We start from the raw sequence: 19,897 nt of genomic DNA on the forward strand, positions 1-19,897 counted from the left end.
TAGTTCTAAGAACAAAGTACCTGAATGAGAAATTATATGCCAAACTGGGCTGTTACTAAAACTAAAACTCTTTTGCTTGGAGTAGGGAAGGTTGCTTTGCTTTGTTTTGTTTTTAATCTTATCTGGACTGAAGAGGGGAAAGATAACTGAAATTAACTCAAAAACTTTGGGCCACACAGGTTAATAAGATTGTTGGGAATGGAAGGAAAGAGAACGGGCAGAGAAACTCTGTGGCAAAGTCTTAAAAGCAGTCAGCAACTTTATCTGACTTAAGGTGAGGGGCAAGGGGAAGGTCAATATAAAATAATGAGGATTAAAAACATAAATTTAACACCTATTACCACTCCATATGTGAATGCCTTAAATTCCCCACTAAGATGAAATCAGAAAATAGTCTTAACAATTTACTGTATCAAAAACACTTAAAGCAAATGATACAAAGACATTAACAATGAAAGGTCAGAATAAAAGTTATTATTCTTCAGGCAATTCCTAAAAGCATTAGTTGCGATCAAAATTTTAGAAAAAGGAAACAATAAAAATTGACAAAGTCAAGAGAGCCAAACTAGGAAACTTCATTAGCTTAAGGGCATCATAGTCGATGAAACAATATCATTCTTAAATATGCATCAAATTATACGACTCTTAAGTTAATAAAGAAAAACTTAATGAAAGTACAACATTGATAGTGACATAATATTTATAGGATACTTTAATAGTCTTCCATAGCCAAATACATTTAACTGAAAGATTTTAAAGGAAAACAGCTAAATAGAATTTGGAAAAACTGCCTATCTGAAATTATATGTCTATGGCAACTTTTGATTGAGAATATTAGAAAATTCTTACTGTGAATATATTATAAGCATAGTCTCAACATCATATAGTACCTTTAAGAATTATGTTCCAGGGCACAAAGAAATAAATTTTAAGAAGCAAATGCCCTTTACAAATCACAAAGCAATTAAAAACAAACAAACAAACCCGATAATTGAAATATAGATAAAAGGAAACTAAGTACTGATAGTCAGAATAATAAATGTCAGAGGACAAATCATAGAAATAATAGATAACTATATTAAAGAAAATGAGTCGACATATCAGAACTGATAGGATATGTTTGAAAACAAATTTGAAAAAGCAGATCATGAATTTAGTAATTTTTTTAATAACATAAAATCCAACAAACCCAAAAGAACAAGCATTTAAATTACAGAATAAATATACAGACCAATTAATTAAGGACAAAACGTGGGGATTTTTAGAATAATAAAATCAAATTTTTTTAAGGAGAAAGGAAAGATCAAAAAGAAAGTCACAATAAAGAGGAAGTCATGAGAGTTATCAATATTGCTATATAAAATATTTTTTAAAATGTAATTATCAATTTGACAAAAACAATAAATCAACTCATTTTATTTTTTAAAAAAATCAAATAAGCTATAAACTAAGTCAAAGAAAAAAAAATTCTGGTCCATATCGATTTACAAATGAATTCCATCAAATTGTTAGGGAGTAATTAATACCTTTGCTATAAATATTGAATATATTTGGGGTTTACAAACATGGCTAAATGACTCACCCTGGGTCACGTAACTAGTAAGCGGAAGAGGTATTGAACTCAATGTCTTACTGGTTCCAGGCCCAACCCTCTATCTGCTGAACCACTTAGCAGCTTCTATCCACATAATATTATCTAACTATAAACAATAGGTACAGAATTTGTGGGAAGAGATAAGCAAAGAAAGAAAAAAATGGAGCATTTTTGCAAGACAATGAGAAGTTGGGACCTCACTAGAAAAATCCTTGAATTGGTAAAGACTGAAGGCAAGATGAGATGGAGAGAGTGTCATAAAAACAACAAACATGAACTTGGACAAACTTCAAGAGATAGTGGAGGACAGAAAGACCTGGAGTGCTGTGCAACATAGGGTCATGAAAAGTTGCATGGGACTGAACACCACAAGGTAGTTTTTTTCATGTTGTCATCTTCCACTGTCTGTGAACCCCTTAAAAGCAGGAAGTCTCTTTTGTCTTTTTTTTTTTTTTTTTGTATTCCATGTCCAGCATACAGTAGGTCCTAAATAAGCCTTTATGGACTGATGTACTATCCTATATGGAATTCTCTAATTTATGTTAATTGATTTTGCTGGCTTTCTAAATTTTTAAAACTTCTTTTTTTATAGGGAATACTTAATAGAATGGAGAGAGGAGAGGAGGAGATATACAGAGAAATATGAGCCAGAAAATATCAATAAAATATATCTTAGGAAGAAAATAAAACACCAGATAATCAGAAAAAAACTAATTAGGTGATTAATAATTGCCATAAAACAGCAAAAGACAAAATACTCAAAATTATCTTTTCTATATGGCACTGGCAAAAAATAGAAAAAAGAAATAACATTTAAAATAATAAAATGCACAAAATATCTGAGAATTAACCTATACATTTAAACCGACACACTCATGATTTATATAAATGCAACTACAAAACAGTTTTCATATAAAGGACTTTAGTGCAAAGATTCAACTTTAATCCATGCCAATATAATAAAAATGATAATGCCTAAATTAATTCATAGATTTGCTATTATACTAAACTACTCAGAAATTGCTCTAAAGAACTAGGCAGAATAATAAAATTCATTTAGAAGAATAAAAAGGTCAAGAATTTCAGAGTAATAGGGGAAAAATAGGAATGAAGGAGGGCTAGCTAGCATTACCAGATCTCAAACCATATTATAAAGCAGTATCAAAATAATTTGGTCTTATCATATTTTAAAAAATCAATCATGGGAACATAGAAGGGACATTAGAGGTCATCCAGGCTTAACTTCATAATCTGGGTAAAAACTAAGTTACATGACTTGATCAAGATCACTAAGTAGCAGCAGAGGCAGGATCTGAACTCAGATCCCGGGGCTCATGAAATAAATTAGATATCTACTAAACTACTAAAAACCTGATCTGGTATTTGATCGTTGCACGGAGGCAAGTTCTGGATCGTCGAAAGCTATCCCAGCCAGAAAGCCTCGGTCAAAGCCATCTGGCTACTAAGTATTAATTTCTATGAAGTACTTCACTAGTTGGTATCCAGGGAGTCCTAGCCCGTCTCCAGGCCCAGGATCCCAATCCACGATAAATCCAAACCCCGGGCCTTCAAAACTGCCTTGGCAGTGGAAAGAGCAGAGGCCCCAGAGGGAAAAGCGGGATCACGTGCCGGGCGGGTAGCCTGGGCCAGACCCGTTTGCAGTCGGAAAATCCCCCCTAAATGTGCCCGAAAACAAAAGACAAGTCGAAACTTCGGGGACAATCGATTACATAACCGGGGGGACGTGCGGACAGCCAAGTCCGCGTGTGTCCCACTAATGAATTCCCCAGGGGGCAAGGTGGGGCTGAGAAGCTCGAGACAACTCTCGGGGGGTGATCCAGAGGAACTAGGCCCGCCCCCGCCCCCAGCAGCGCCTAGCGTGTCTGGCCTTCCCCGCAAAACCGCAGGCGAAGTGCTGGGGCTGCCGGGACTCCGCCTCCTCCGGCTCTCCTCCCCTTCCTTCTTTTCCCTCCCGCCACACGCTGACGCACTTATGACGCCTGGGATATAACTGTGATCAGCAGACGCCGCTCCCATTCCTCACTTCCGCTTCCTTCGAGCGCGGAGCTTCGTGCTTCCCGGCTTTTGCACCGCGGCTGCAGCTGGTGAAAATGTTAGGCCCTTTTAAGAAAAACGCCGTCATCGGCCTCAATCTGTATTGCGGGGGGGCCGGCTTAGGGGCCGGCAGCGGCGCCGGCGCTTCCCCGTCCGGCGGACGCCTGCTGACTAATAGCAAAGGAACGACGGTGGAGAGTTCGCCGCCGCGGCGGGATGGAGGGGAAGTGGAAGCAGGCACCACGACGACGGCAGCGGCGGCGGTAGGGTTAATTGGCGGAAGCGGCGGCGCGAATCCCCCCGACCCCGTGGTGCAGGGCGTCCGGGGGGTCGCGCGGCCTGCGCCCATTGGCGCGGAAGCTCCCGACGTCACCGCCCCGCCGAGACCGGTCTTCTTCGCGCCGGGCCGCCGCTGCTCGTCCCCCGCCGAGGTGGCCGATGGAGCCGCGGACGCCATCCTATCCCCCGAGGACGAGCTGGACGGTTACGAACCCGAGCCCCCCGGGAAGCGGCCTGCTCGCCTGTCCATGCTGGCCCTGGCCAGAGAGGGTGGGGACACGTCGAACAGCGCCCATGGCTCACTGCCCTCGACGCCGCCCCCGTCCGAGGAGGACGAGGAGGAGGATGAATTGTACGGGCAATCCTTGGAGTTGATAACCCGATACCTCCGCGAGCAGGCGGTCGGCACCAAGGACACCAAGCCCCTGCGCAGTGGGAAGGCCCTGGAGACCCTGCGGCGCGTGGGAGACGGTGTCCAGAGGAACCACGAGACGGCTTTCCAAGGTGGGTGGTCTAGCTCGGTGGTCTTGCGCTCCCCGCCGGGGCAGAAGCCCTGGTTCTGGGCATGCGCAGCTGCTTTGTGCTCTCAGACATGGCGACGCTGCTAACTGGTGCCCGGGAGTGGGGGAGTGGGGGGGAAACTTATCTCGGCCTCGGCTGAGGAAGGTTCTTGGAAGTGGGGGGGGGGAGGCCTGTCAATCAGAGGAGCTTTATTAAGCGCCTATTATGTGTCGGGCACTGTGCCCAGCCCCGTGGAGACAAAAGGAGGCTAAAGCCAGCCCTGGCCCTCGGGGAGTTTAAAGAGAGAAACTCATCGATTAGTGGACATTTCAGAAGCGCCTACTATGCGCCAAGCACTGGGCAAAACGAGGCAGCCCTGACTCCAGTCGGTGACCTTCTGCTTTTCTTTCAGGTATGCTTCGCAAACTAGATATCAAGAACGAAGATGACATTAAGGCTGTATCTCGAGTGGTAACTCATGTGTTCAGTGACGGAGTGACGAATTGGGGCAGAATTGTGACTCTCATTTCTTTCGGTGCCTTTGTGGCAAAGCACTTGAAGAGCATAAATCAGGAAAGTTGCATAGACCCGCTAGCAGAAAGCATAACAGATGTCCTGGTCAAATCGAAAAGGGACTGGCTGATTAAGCAGAAGGGCTGGGTAAGTCAGAAGCAAAGGGACAGTTGGATTAGAGGGGAGGACCGGGCCGGGAAGGTGACAGCCTCTGGCAGTCTCAGGCACTCTCCCAATTTGTGCAGAATGTTGATTTCTTTGATTGGAGTCTAATTGATAAGGCTCTTTTACCCCACGGTCATCCTCCTGGAGAATCATGTTCCCAGCCAGTGGGAGTCCACTTCAAAATTTGTTTTTATTTTCCCTTTTTCTTTTCTAGGAGGGGTTTGTGGAATTCTTTCATGTAGAGGACCTAGAAGGTGGCATCAGAAATGTGCTGCTCGCCTTTGCCGGTGTTGCTGGAGTAGGAGCTGGTTTGGCATATCTAATAAGATAGCCTTGTAAGTGCAATAAATGACTTGTAGCTCCAGGCACCAAAACTGCACACTTAACGTGAAATATATTTATGAAGCTGGACATCAAGCTACCCAGGCTAGAACATCCAAGAATCCTTCTAGAGCACTGAATACTAGCATGAAAAGGAAATGATATCCTACCACTTTGTTGGGTAGAGACAAAAGGAGACTTGGATAAGAATAAATACTAGTGGAAAATGTGCCCTGCTTCAGAGAACACCCATCTGAAAGAAGCAAAAATTGTCTGTCTCAGCAGTAGGCAGATCTTTGGGGAAGACCAGGAAGCAATTTAATAGAGTTGAGAGAACTCTTTTGAAACGAATAACTGGTTAGTAGGCTTCCTTGTCATAAACTGTATTAGAAATATTTCATTATTTTTACAGGATTAAAAAAAGCACTACTAATGCCATGGGCTCCAAGTTCTGCCTCCTATCACGAGTATCACAGTGAAAGTGATGCAGCTCAAGGTGTGACAAATTCCAAATGTATCCAGAGAGACCAGATTTCTCTTTTGGGGCCAGGAGGATATCGTTTGAGTGATTTAAAGTTTAAACATCCTTGAGTTAACAATAATCAGTTGTTATAGCAACAAAAACTTTTAAAGGCTTCCTCTCAAAAAAGAACAAAAAAAAAACCTTGTAAATATGTATATCTGTAAAAATTGTATATATTTTTACAGAAATTTATTTCTTTGAAATGTTATAAGGAGAGATTCTGTATTTAGGGTTTTTTCCATACCTTGTGAAATTTGTAATTTGGGCAAATAATTGGAACCCTTGTTTTCTCTATGTAACATTTCTGATCTTGTCCAATATTTTTGGTATTCAAAACCAACTTGTAATGTATTTAAAGACCACATAGTTATGAATCAATTTTAAAAACTACCTTTGTGTTACTTTCCTTGTGGGATTTATTATTTAAAAGAACCTGGAATGGGGGAGTTAAAAGTGTAGTACATGAAAAGATTGATTTGTACAGCTTCTTGAACAATTGAGCCAAAGTAATTTTTAGAACTTTAATTGTTGGAATTTTTTTTTTAAGCAAATAATGGCTTTTGTGATCATGCCATCATGCATGTCCATTCAGTTTTGAGTTCAACAGTTTTTTGAGTCACTTCCATCTGACTCTTCATGTTATTAATACACCTTAGTTTATGGGCATGGTTTTTATTTTCCAGAACTTTTTCATGTTTTTCACCTTTTCTAAATTTTTATAGCAGAAATTGTATAGGACTTAATCCATTCACCTGAGGCAAACCTGACCTTTATTTGCTTAAATAAACTGCAAGTAAATGTAGAGAAAAATTAATCTAACCATGGTGCTATTATTAGGCTTGCTTGTCAAATGCAGGCTGAGGCCTAGTGGGTCAAAAAAACAAACATTTATATATACATACTTTAGTGTATTGCATTGATTCCCAAACTGTGCCAAAGACACTCAACTTTGGCCTCTGAATAGCAGATTTGCTTTTTCTTTTCAGACATTTGCTTTCTTTTGCTTTCAGCCCTTCTATAAATATGGGACCAATCCCTATTATTATTTCTGCTCCTTTCAGGAGATGGCCCTGTGTGACCTCAGATGGTCCCTGCAACCCAGTCCCTTCTCCAGTAATGAACCTTCTTGTCTCCCGGTATTCAAAAGGTAGTCTACTTAGTGTCTTATGTGAGCAAGGATGGCAATTTCTGGTGCTGGTGCCCTTTTTGGTTAGCTTTGCTAAACGTGTTTTGATTGAAATATTTTTTCCCTCTCAAAGTCCCCTTGCTGTTGGGGCTTTTCATAGAAGGAAAAAAGATCTTGCTGTGGTTTCTTCTACAAATGACCTTTTGGGTGGAAGAAAGGAGGCTGTCTCTGAAAATAATTTAGGAGAATGACTGAATCATTTTGTCACCTTTCTGTATTGTTTTCCACTAGGGGACCTAAACCTTTAAATGTGGTGTCATGTAGAAATGCTTAACCTCAAACTGCTACTTAACAGTTATTGGTCCATCTGAAAATAACTCTTTGTGGTAGGAGTTGGCTTAATCTAAAAACTGCTGTGTTTGAATTTAACTAGACCTTTAGTCTTTGGACTTTGTTATAGATAAAATAAACAAATCAAATTTGACTAAGAATGTAATAGGGAAGAAAGGCTTTGCCTGCTCATCTCTTAAGCCATAAGGTCTAATTCTGGAGCTGTTTTTCACCTAGTTGTGTTTCTCATTCTTAATCATAATCCCAGTTATTTATATCATGCTTGTTGGAGGAACTAAAAGCACTTTATATAGTTTTTATAGCTTCAAAATCCACATAAAAGGGGCAGGTGGAGTGCATCAGAAAGATCTTGGCTCCTAGATCATCATAAGGGGATTCTATTGATGGAGTAAGACCTCAGATCATAAAATTATCTGGTGTGGTGTGGGATGGGGGAAGTGTTAGGCTTTGGGGAGGGAAAGGGAGATAAATACTCCTGAGGAAGTGTAGGGAGAAGAAAAGAACCTCAATGCATTAAAGGGGTGGCTGCTATTACATAGTTGAGGCCAGTTCTGGAATGAAAAGGGAAGGGACTATTGAAAGGATGCTCAGAGGAATCTTCTGCTTCACTCAGGGAAAACTATTGAAATCCCTGGTCTAGGATTCCCTATAAATCCTGTTATCTGGGGAGTGTACGCCCTGCCTTAGGTTAGGTATAATGTTCCTCTTGAAGAGGTGAGCCAGGGAGGGTTAGGACCAACTGCAGAATATATGGTTGTAAAATCTAGTTTGTTTTCTTAACTTCCTGTTTTTTTTCTGAAAAGAAAATAATAAATCTTTTATTTAAATTCAAGATGTGTGGGTCATCTCTAAGGTTCGACTTTGTTCCCTGCACCCATTGCCTTCCTTCCCCTTCCTCATAAGTAGCTGAGCAAATGAAAAGATCCCATGAATCTTGTTCCCTCAGGCACACCTACTGCTCATAACTTAAGTTCTTAGATATTTTTCCATTGTTAACCCAACCCTTAACCCTGTTGGAAAGAAATACTATTTGTTTCAGCATGCTGCATTTGGAGACTTAGAGCTGTTTTATTCTGTGTGACCTTGAGCAAAGTCCTTGGGCCTCAGTTTTATCATCTGTAAAATGAGACCTTGGGTTCTTTCTTTAAGGGCTACAATCCTCTGGTTAGTGATATGATGTAGGATTTACAAACCTTAAACGTTGTTATAATTTGAGGAGAATTGACTTGTCCAGTGTTTGAGGCAGAGATTTTCGTTTACATTCTTTTGACTCCGTTATCCCAGTACGTTGCTGCCCTGGAAGTTCCAGCGTAATGTTTCTCTCTTTTTCCAATTGTATGTTGTATGTATCATTTGAAGTGGAGGGGGAGGAATGACTTGAAGTTCTAACCAGTGGCTAATTTGTGATGAGATTGTCTTGTTTTCCTCTCCACTCTGAAATGGAGATCGAACCTATTTGATGTTCCTTCATCTTTTAATTTTCTGCTACCCCTGTGCAATGGTTGAATCACTATGGAAATGTGCAAATGTGTGTTTTGCATATTGGTTTTAAGCCCTGGGCATCAAAAAGTAATGCAAAAAAAAAAAGAGGCTCATCCAACTTCCCCCACCCAAGCAATTTTGTGTCTGAAGAAAAATCAGATGAATATTTTCCCCTCTGAAACCCTTCATTTCTTATATCCCTGGCAGACAATCACAAAATTGAATTTTTACTGTTATCTCCTTGCAAAGAGCTGTTTTTGTTAACTCCAGAGGAAGGAAGGGGTGGAGGTGGGGAGGACAACACCTATGCTTTAGTCTAATTTGGGACCTGAACTATGCAATCAGATGCTGGAGCTGTTACTCTGACTACAGGTCTTAACAGTCAACACCTAACAAATTCACAGAATTGAACAAAGACCTGATACAAACCCAGTTTCCCACATCCTAGGAGCCTTTGTGGAAATAGATACCAGTTACCACTACTCAGAAACTTGTCTTCCATCAGCCATAACCTGGCTTCTCTCTCCCCATATCTCCTTTTAGTTCCTTGTAGCATTTCCCCTTTCAAAAATTTAATCATGAGATAAAGCCTCATCCTCTTTCTTTGGAGGTGGAGTTGGCCAACTGTGACTACGAGACCATTAGTTGGGCAGCCCCTCTGAACCTCAAGAAAATCCATGGGACTTAACATTCTAAGTTACGTAGAAGTTGGAGTCTTACATAATGATTTAATATTAGCAAAGCACTTTATATATGTTCTATCATTTGGGAGGATTATAAAAAATTTTACAACTTACAAGCAATGGTTCTGAGAGGAGAGGCAGATGTTTGGGGGTGTGGGGGATGGGGAAATTTAGGCAATATAAAAAATTTTTTAAAAATGCCAATAGCCATATGGATGTGTGTGTACATACATTAATTTCCCCTGAATCCCTGCCTTTCTCCCCCCAGAGAGCCATTACTTCATTACAAAATTAGGGTTTTTTTAGATAGTCTTTAAAATCTTTTATTATTGTATTTCCATATTACACACACAAATTTAACCTAAAGCATCTGAAGTCATTATCTCCAGTTGTGCCATCTCCTGAACTTCAAACTGGTATTTTCATCTGTCTTCGGGACATCACTTAGACGTTTTTTATTAAACATGTCCTAAAATGATTCTTTTCCCCAAAACCTGCTCCATCGAAGATACTGGTATTCTCATCCTTTAAAATCCAGGTGGCAGCCAACCTCTCCATGGAAATGTCTATTTCTCCTTCCCTACCATCATCCTGGCCTGTCTGAGAAGTGAATCTGACTTTTTAACAGCTTCACACATAAGAAACATTAGACAATTGGTTGACTTGAATCACTCCCTTCTTGGAGTCCAACATTATCAACTGAGTCTGGGTGCTCTGTTTTCTGTATTGCTCAGTGATTATAGCATGCTATAACAGCCCAGGACTTCCACCTCAGAACACCCACTCTACAAAAGCCTCGGTTTCTTTGAAAAACCTCCCGCTTCAGCTTTCCTTAGCAACTCCGTGTTGTTACAGTATTATTTCTGATGGGTCAGGATGGAGGGCGGGTTGGGAGTCGAAGATTAAGGCAGCCTGGGGCACATTGAGGTACCTCTAGCTACTGCCCTAGAAAAAGTATTGACGTACTTGTGATGGCCAGTGAGTGGGCAGAGCTGCTGCGGCAGCTCCAGGCAGAAGCTTTTTGTGTTTGGACTCTTAATTTCAGCATAGCAACAAAACAACAACAGTAGCCAGGGCTTGCAAGAGAGTTTAGATCCAAAAGAACAGGAGAGGTCCCACCTCTTCCTCTTAGTCAAGTTGGGAAAGTCCAAGTTAAGAGAAGCATCAAAACTGAAAGTAGCAGGCTGAGTGTGTGTGTGTTTGGCCCAGAAATCGAGTCCAAAGAGTCAGAAGTTCTTTTGGATTTAAGGATCCTGAAACAAGTTAGAAATGGCTACCTGGAGATGCCCCAAATGAAGAAAAGGAGGGTGAAAAGTCACAGTTAAAGGGAGCTGCCTGAAGAGCAGTCCAGTTTTCAAAATTGGGTTTCTGTATACAAACACACTCCCCTGGCCACCAGCCCAAGTAAGCAAGAAGCTTCTTCCGGCTTTCATGGTGGCTAACCCTGGGCTTCCTCGGTGGGTGTGGTTAAAAAGGCTTCACCGAAACGCCAGCAACTAAATGTCAGGGCTCTCCAAAAGCGCCTCACTTGCATGTGTGGTGGATACTGAAATGCTAAGGCCTGCCTGGTGTTTCCCAGCACTTTGCACTTTACCCATAACTTGGGTTTTTCTCTTGTCAAGCATTGCCACAACAGCTCTTGGTATTTTACCTCCTTTTCCCCCCAGACCGTTCGTTCTGAGTCAGAACCCTCCTGTTTTGAGCATACTGGGGGGAGGGGGAAAGCTACTAAACTGGAAAACCTACAGCCTAAAGGAATTTTTTGGTGTGGATTCTTGTCTGTACAATGGGTGTGTGGCAGGGTGAGGGTAGGTGGAGATTGCATTCTTTGGGATGGGGGAATTAGCTTTTTAAATTTACCTAGGGTCACTTGGGAACAATGGAGTTCCCACCTAGTGAGTAGGGGAGAAAGAATTTTCTATTTAGAGGTTAGTGTGATATAGTAGAACAATGTCAGATATCAGCAGAGATCTAGATTCAAATATTTCATCACTAGGAGTATCTATGAGTATGAGCAAATCACTAAATCTCCAAAGGGAAGGATGGGAAGAAATAATTTACATAGCACCTATTGTGTACCAGGCACTGTGCCATAAGCACTATAGATTTTGATCTGATTGAAACAGTCTGGGCTCCCGGTGCCTCATCTGGAAAATGAAAATAATGCTGAAGTCTGGCACTACTTAGCCACTGAATATTAAAGGATCCCCCAGCCCATTGGGTGGATCTTCGATGACCGATTTATGGGAGGACTTGGAGGTTCATTGGTTGGCGAGGGAGTGGGTGGGGTTGTATACATAGCATTTCCTTGATAGGTCAGTTCTGGAAGAGCAAGAACTAATTTTTGTCTTTGTGCCCTCAGAACTGGGCAGGTAGGTAGTCAAATCACTTAACCCTATTTGCCTCAGTTTTCTTATCTGTCAAATGAGTTGGAGAAGGGAATGACAAAGCACTGCAGTATCTCTGTCAGGGAAATTCCAAATCAGGTCACAAAGAGTTGGATACAATTGAACAAAAAATTTAGCTTCTCTCATTACTCTCTGCTCTTCATTTCCTTATCTTCTAAGGACAAACAAGTAAATCAGTGGAAGAATTTTCCTACAGCTCAGAAACTGGACAGGTTTAATTTTTACCTTCAATTAGAAATAATTGGAGTCATTGGCTACCTCTCTGGAGGTGTTTTAGGTGCCTTCTAAAGTGATCTCCCTCACTCCCAAATGAGGTGGATTAGTGCTTTGCTTCTCTCCTCCCCCAACATTTTTTGTATTCATTTAATTGTTTGAATATTGAATCCCACACACAATAGGAATATAAACTAGAGGGCTCCAATTCTTTTCCTTTTTTGCCTTTAGACCCTTGACGCTTACATAGTAACCCAGCACATAGTAGGTATTTAATACATGATTATCAGATGATGCCAGAAATCCCTTCAGAGAATACTTTCTCTTCCTTGCCCTCTGGGTCTTGTTCTTTTTGGTCTCCTTTGTTGAGTCATCACCCTGTACCTGCCCACCCTGTGGGGACAGGCTCTAAGATTCCAACTTGAGCACTTTCTCCCCAGTCTATGATCTCACTGTCTCCCCTTGAGATCAATTGTTAGTATGCAGATAACTCCCAAATCTGTATACATCACATTAATTTTTGCCCTAAATTCCATCCCCCATTGCCAGCAGCGCCTCCATCTGGCTGAGCCATTGGCATTTCAAACTCAACATTTCCCCCTACAACCAAGTTTTTTTGGGTTTGGGTTTTTTTTTTTACAATCAAGTTTTTACTTTTATTTTCCACTATCTGTTCAGGGCACTGCTGTCCTTCCAGTCTCTGCAACTTCAAGAATCATCCTTGACACTTCCCCCCTTTCTCACTCCTCTGTATACAATCAGTTATCAAGTCATAACGATTCTTCATCTCACATCTGTCTCTCTAGTCACACAGGGACTCTGCCCCGGTTCAAGCCCTTATCACCTCATACCTAGAATATTGCAACAGCCCCTACTTTCAGTGTCCCTGCTTTCGGTTTCTCCCTTCTCAAATCCACCCTCCATACCATGGTCCACTGAGCTTCTTAAAATACAGATCTGACCCTGTCACCCCTACTCCTAAAGCTTTCTATTGCTTCTAAGATAATATGCAACATCCTCAGCCTGACATTTAAAGTCCTTCACAATCTGGTCTCTGCAATCCAGTTTTGATCATGGGAATTATTCCTCTTCACACATACTGTTTCTGTCAAACTAGCTTATTGGCTATTCCCTGTATGTAGTAATCTGTCTTCTGTCTGGGATCTCAGTATCTGTGAGGTACTTCCTCCTCTCTCTTTTAGAATCCCTGCATTCCTTCAGAGCACAGCTCAGATATCCTCTCCCACACAAGACCTTTTCTGGTTCTACCAGTTAGCATTATTTTCATTTTTTAAATTATTTTTCACTTACTGCCTATCTACATGGTGTGTCTCTTCCCCCATCTTAGCAGAATGTGAATTCCTTGAGGACAGGTCCTCCTACTAAGTGCATGTAGGCAGAAATTGATCTTTATTTGATATGTCAAGACCATACAAGATTCCCTCATCCACTACAGAAATAGGTTCCTTTAACAATCCTTTGTTTATCACTGTCAGGCCAGGCAGAAAAATGGGGAGACATACTCTCACTAAAGTTGTCTTGTACAGAGTTGAGTTGAAAAAAAAAACATTTCCTAAAGATGGTAATGTTTACCGAATGCTCCTTTGTGCTGATTTCTATCAAACCCTGAACCCCCAGCCATTGGGAATATCTGCCTGACAATCCACTCCATCAGGAGCCAGTTATTGAGCATCTACTATGTGCCAGATACTGCCATGGGTGAGAAGGATATAATTATAATAAATGAAACAATCCCTTTTTTCAAAGAGCTCATTTTCACAGGGGAGACAATGTGTATATAATTTATGAATCACAACTATAAAATACAACAATACAGAATACATAAATACAGGGTAGCCCGAGAGGGATAACATTAACAGCTGAAAGGATCAGGAAAGGCTTTGTACTTCCTATAGGTGGTGTTTGAGCTTCATCATGAAGGTAGAAAAGTTTTCTATATGGTGGAGGTGCATCCCAGATCTCAGAATCAGCCAGGGCAAAGGCATGGGGACAGAAGATGGAGGAAGAGAAACTTAGAGGTCAGTTTGGCTAGCTTGCACATCCAGCAAGGGGAAGTAACATAACGCTGTGAGGATAAATGGGGCAAGGTTGTGAAGAACAATATCCCTAAACAAAGGAGGCTAGCAGGAAGTCACTGGAACTTACTGAGTAGGAGAGTGACATGGTCAGATTTGTACTTAAGAAAATTAACTTTTCTTGAATTGGGGAGAGGCTAGAGTCAGGGCAGTTAGGAGGCCTTTGCAATAACCTTGGTGATAGGTAACAAAGACCTGGACTATGGAGATAGTTGTGTGAATAGATAGAACGGGTTGGATGCACAAGATGTTGTAAAGGTTGAAATGGTAAGATTTAGCAATTGATTGGATATGTAGGGAGAGGGAGAAGGAAGTCGGGGTTAACGCCAGGGTTACAAATCTGAGAGACTAAAAGAATTTTGGTGCCTTTTCAGAAATAAAAGTTTGGGAGAGGGCTGGATTTGGAGAGGAAAAATAAGTTCTGTTTCAGAACATTGAGTTTGAGATGTTGAAATGTCATCCAACAGCCAATCGGTGGTGCAAGATTGAAACTCAGGGAAGGAACTAAAGCTGGATAGGTAAATATGTGAATCAGCTGTAAAAGATGGCAATTAGCTCAGGGGAGCTGATGAGGTCACTCAGAAAAAAGAGTAGGGACCTAGACAAGAGTCTTGGGAAATTCACTCATAGTTAAGTGGTACTTGGTCTGGATGATAAACCAGCAAAAAAGGCTAAGGAAGGGCAGATAGGAAGGAGAATCAGGGAAAGTATTCAGTAGGGTAATACAGTAGATAGGTTGAAAAGAATGAGGCTTTCAAAAAAAAAAAAAAGACCATCAAATTTAGTAATTAAGACATCATTGGAATCTTAGGAAAGAGCAGTTTGAATGATAAAGTCTAACACCAGTTTAGAAAGGGCAAAAAGAAGGGGAGAGTATTCAGATTTTGACATGAAGTTTGATGGATAGCTCATTGAGTTCAGGGGTTCTCAAAAATGGCCCGCGGGCCCGATGCAGCAGTTGAGAACGTTTAACCCCTTACCCAGGGCTATGAAGTTTCTTTATTTAAAGGCCCACAAAACAAAGCTTTTGTTTTTACTGTAGTCCAGCCCTCCAACAGTCTGAGGGATAGTGAATTGGCCTCCTATTTAAAAAGTTTGAGGACCCCTGATAGTTCATCAGTATATATATACTATAGAGACACCACAAATGGACAATAATTTGTGTCCACAGTGGAATAGAAGGAGAAGAGCAGACTGAATTGTGTTTGAAAAGTGGTAGACCATTCTCATTATTCCTAAGCTCCATGACTCGAATTCCTATGCTTTCAGCATTGATATTCTTCTAGTGATTTCATGTGACTCTGGTTCATTGAACACAAGTCTTTGAAAAATCAAAATTATGAGTGGCTCAAAGCACAATAAAAAGATGTCCACATACCACACTATCAGTGATAACTTTTGCATAAGAAGTGACTTAAAGATATTATTGCAGATTTAAGGAGATAGGAAAGGAGGTGGACAAGTCATATTTCAAAAGCAAGTGACAACAAATAAATGCCCTGCCCCTCATAGTGTGTTGTTATGCTCAAAATGTTTAAAAGATGTAGAGAAGATGGGGATATGTCATTTTGGGCAAAGCCCTACTGGAGGGCATCCATTATGGAAAGGTATCCCATTAGAAGACAAGGTATGGAGGAGCTGTGATATGCTTAGACAGAAGGAGTCCCCATGGACTCCTGTCCCAGAGAAATTTCTCATGGAAGGGATAATACTGAATGCTTTTACCAATGTATGGAGTGAATTTTGGACTCTATAGAGAGAATTTTTTAATACATAGATCAGAAATAGAGTAAGTTGCCTTTTGAGGAAGTGACTTCCTTAGGAGAGACGTGTTCAAGCAGGGGCTAGACAACTGCCGGGAAGGGATCTTGTAGACAGGAGCAAGTAGTATCACTGCAGAAGGATTTTTAGGAAAAGACTGACTTCATTTGATAGAATCCATGTAGTGTATGTACTACTTAAACTTTTCCCACTTGCAATTTCTTTGCATCTGAGAAATTTTTGGATGACCCCAAGTATATAGATAAAGTTGGTATACAAATCAAACATTTACTAATAATAAATTTCATGGCCCTCACATTCAGTTATGAGACCCTACTATGGGGTTGTGACCCACAGTTTAAGATGCTGGGGTATAAAGGAAAAAATATTGGATGTAGAATTAAGGACATGGGCTTGAAGCCTAGCCCTGCTGCTTGCTATATGTGACCCAGAGAAAGTCGCCTTGCTGTGACTCATTTTCCTCATCTTTGAAATAAGGAAGTGGGATTAGATCATCTCCCTTGGGACTCTAAATCTTATGATTTAGGAACAGGACTTAGATCGGATGGGTATCCCATAAAGAGCCTTCCTTCTCTGAGGTTCTTTGCTTTGATTTACCAGAGAAGTCAATTGAATGGCTTTGTCTACCTCCATCAGCGCTCACTGTCAATTCTGCTTTATAGACATATCACTTAGGCTCATTACTTTAGAAGTAGAATTACTTTAGATTAGAATTTCTTAAACCTTTTTATATCATGAGCCCTTTTATCAATCTGGTAAAGCCAATGGACCCATTTTCGGAATTTTAAATTCAGAAAATAAAGGATTACAAAGGAAACCAATTATATTAAAATAAGCATCAACATAACAAAAACAAAAAACATGGACTTACAAGTTAAGAACCTTTGCCATAGAAATTATTTAGTACTGTCCCTTCATTTAACAAATGAAGAAATCGAGACCTAGAAAGAAAATGACCCTTTTGTGATTTAGGTGTTCAAGTGTCTAAGTTTTAATCAAAGGTGTACAAGATTTAATCAGACATAGCCTTCTTTCCCTGAACACAAACCTCTCAGGGCCCCTTCCCGCCCCACCTTCTCAAGAACCTTGCCTCCTATAGCTGAGCGCTCTGCCTTTCCCCATCCTCCTCATCCCACATCAGTCAGGCCTCTTGCCCTATCATCTCCTTCACCCCTCTCTCACTCAGAGATGTTTTTTTCCTCAAAATGTTTGTCCTTTTTGAGCTCTGCAGCCTTTGATATTATCCCTCACCTCTTAATGCCTTCTTCCCAGAAGGTTTTCATGACACTATTCTCTCCTGGTTTCTTCCCTATCTGATTTCTCCTCAGTCTCCTTTGCTTGGATTTTCAACCAGGTCTCAACCACTACTTGTGGGTGTCCCACGGGGCTCTGTCCTGGCCCTTCTACTCCTTTTCTCTTTGCTATTTCCCTTTGTAATCTCATCACCTCTCATAGATTCTATTATCGTCAGGAGCAGATGATTCTCAAATATTTTTATTCAGCCCTAAGTTCTCTCTGGACCTCCAAGTTCAGATATCTCAAACTGGATGTCCAGTAATGTCTTAAACCAGAGAGTCCAAAACCGAAGTCTTGTCCCCCATCCCCATCCCTCCCTCCCTCCAAACTCCCCCATGCCTGTTGAGGGTACTGCCTCCCAGTCACCCAGGTCCACAAACCATAGTTTGTATATGTATTTATATTATAACATATGTTATTCTTGACTACTCACTCTCATCCCTTATAACCAATTTGTTGCCAAGTCTTGTGATCTCCCTTTGTAATACCTCTTGGACATGGCCCCTTCTCTCTCTGATGCTGTCACCACCTTTGTCACTTCACGCTTGGCTATTGCAATAATAGCTTGCCGTTGGTTTACCTGCCTCTGTCTTTCCCTATTCAATCCATTTCCAACTTGATTACCAAAGTGTTCTTAAAGGATACTTCACCCTTTTATTCAATAAACTCAGCTGGGTCCCTCTTACCTCTAAGATCCAATATATAATCCTCTGTTAGGTTTTTAGTGCCCTTACAGCCTGGCCTCTCTCTTTTCCAGTCTTCTTAGACCCTGCTCTTCATACTGGGATCCTTGCTGGTCCCCCATACCTAGAACCTTCTCCCCTTTCACCTTTGCCTTCTGGCATTTCTGGCCTTCCTTCCAGTCTCAACTCCACAGGAAGCCTTTCCTAGTTCTTTTTAATGCTAATGTCTTCCCTTTGGTTTCCAGTTTACCCTGGATCTCGTTTGTACCTAGTTGTATTAGACTGTAAGCTCCTTGAGGGCAAGGACTGTTTTTGTCCCAGAAAGACCACCCTTGGCAATCCTTATTCACTTGACCCAAAGGCCATTCCCCTGGTAATTACACAATATACCCAAGTAATTAAAAGATAGAGAATTTGGGGGATAAAAGAGATCAGAATACTGGTCTGCAATAATATCTGAAAAGGGAATGAACCCAACAGCTGACTTGATCTCTTTATCATCTCTAATCCTGTCCCAGGTCAATTTAGTGACGTAAGAGTGTGTGCCTTGGAATGGAAAGATCTGGCAAGCAGTCATGTGCTGTCTCTTTGACCTTGCAGATTTCAAAATAGAATTTAACAGTTAGAACAGACTGTAGGTTCATAGCATCATCTTGAATTGGCAAGTTTGCTTCTTCAGGAAGTTGGTGTGCAGCAGCCCACATAGACCTCTCCCCAGCCATCTTTCCTTTTCTGTGGCCTTCCTCCCACCCAGCATCTCCACAAAGAGAAAAATAAACTTAATTTTAACCTACAGTTTTGACTAGAGATTGTGACTCTCTGGCTCGCTCCCTGTATTCAGGGTTAAAAGCAATCTCTGTGCTATCAAACAGCTCAATAGAGCGGCTGAAGGATTGCTTTTTCCCCTTCTAAATTTCAGTGGGAGATTCAATTCCTGCTATTCCCATCCTGAATCAAGAAACCAGTTTGCTCTGGCTGCCCAAACCTCCCCACTGGCTGCATTCTTGCCCATGAGCTCATTGTTTTGGCTTCTGTGTTTGCTCCTATCCACAGCAATGGCAAAGGGCCCAGCCAGGGCCCTCAACTAGCTGGGGCTGCATTCCTTTCAGGATTCCCCGCCCCCCAACATCCTTCCTATCCACCCACCCCATCACGTGGTCCTATGTGTTATGTATGTGTGTTTGTCAAAGTTTCCCTGGGACAAGGTGTACAGGGCAAGAGACGCTGAGAGTCCAGACAAGTAAAAGAAGGTTGGGTTTTATCTAAGTCCAGATTCCTGACTGATTCCGGTTTTGTTGTTGTTGTTGTTGTTTTGTTTTCGTTGGGAAATGATCATTCTCCGATTGTCTTCAACCCCCTCTCCCACCCATTCGTAACTCGTGCTTTGTTATATAATTTGGTGCACTCACAGCATGAGCAAAATACATATGTAACTTCTTCAGGCTTCCTCTTCTTTTCCCTCAGCCTACAAATATATTCAGATATCCTCCACCTCCAGTTTGTTTTTCTTTCTTGGTCTGGGAGAAGAAACCGCCTCTGAAGATACAGGTTTCATAGTTGTGGCCCTCCTGTGCCCGCTCAGACTGGCAAGGGATGTTTCCCTGTAGGTGTCATCTGGCCTTAATATTTACCTTGTTCCTGAATCTTGCACCCCTGACTGACACGAAGCCTTTGTTTAGGTTTTATTTGAGGCTTTTCTAAAAGCTGGGTAGATCTCTTTGAGGCCTGGGAAGTAACAGGAGGTGTGTGTGTTTCAGTGATCGCTAATTTAATAAAAATTCACTCATGCTGCCATTTATGTTGTGGCCAGTGAGTTTGGATGATAC

At 41.4% G+C, this 19,897-nt stretch overlaps 1 protein-coding gene across 2 annotated transcripts; it reads left to right on the forward strand.

Annotated features, from left to right (window-relative positions):
* The first annotated feature begins 505 nt into the window (after nt 1-505).
* Nucleotides 506-8,260, forward strand: MCL1 (MCL1 apoptosis regulator, BCL2 family member). 2 transcript variants are annotated; one of them, XM_051992750.1, is made up of 3 exons: nt 1,399-4,432; nt 4,842-5,089; nt 5,322-8,260. In XM_051992750.1, the coding sequence occupies exons 1-3, from the start codon at nt 3,706-3,708 to the stop codon at nt 5,436-5,438; spliced, it is 1,092 nt and encodes a 363-aa protein (XP_051848710.1). In that variant the 5' UTR covers nt 1,399-3,705; the 3' UTR covers nt 5,439-8,260. The 2 variants fall into 2 exon arrangements, with proteins under 2 accessions (XP_051848711.1, XP_051848710.1); XM_051992751.1 differs by lacking the exon at nt 4,842-5,089 and having other exon boundaries at nt 506-4,432.
* The last annotated feature ends 11,637 nt before the right edge of the window (nt 8,261-19,897 follow it).

The sequence above is a fragment of the Antechinus flavipes genome, chromosome 4 (assembly GCF_016432865.1).
Source record: "Antechinus flavipes isolate AdamAnt ecotype Samford, QLD, Australia chromosome 4, AdamAnt_v2, whole genome shotgun sequence".
NCBI lineage: Eukaryota > Metazoa > Chordata > Mammalia > Dasyuromorphia > Dasyuridae > Antechinus > Antechinus flavipes.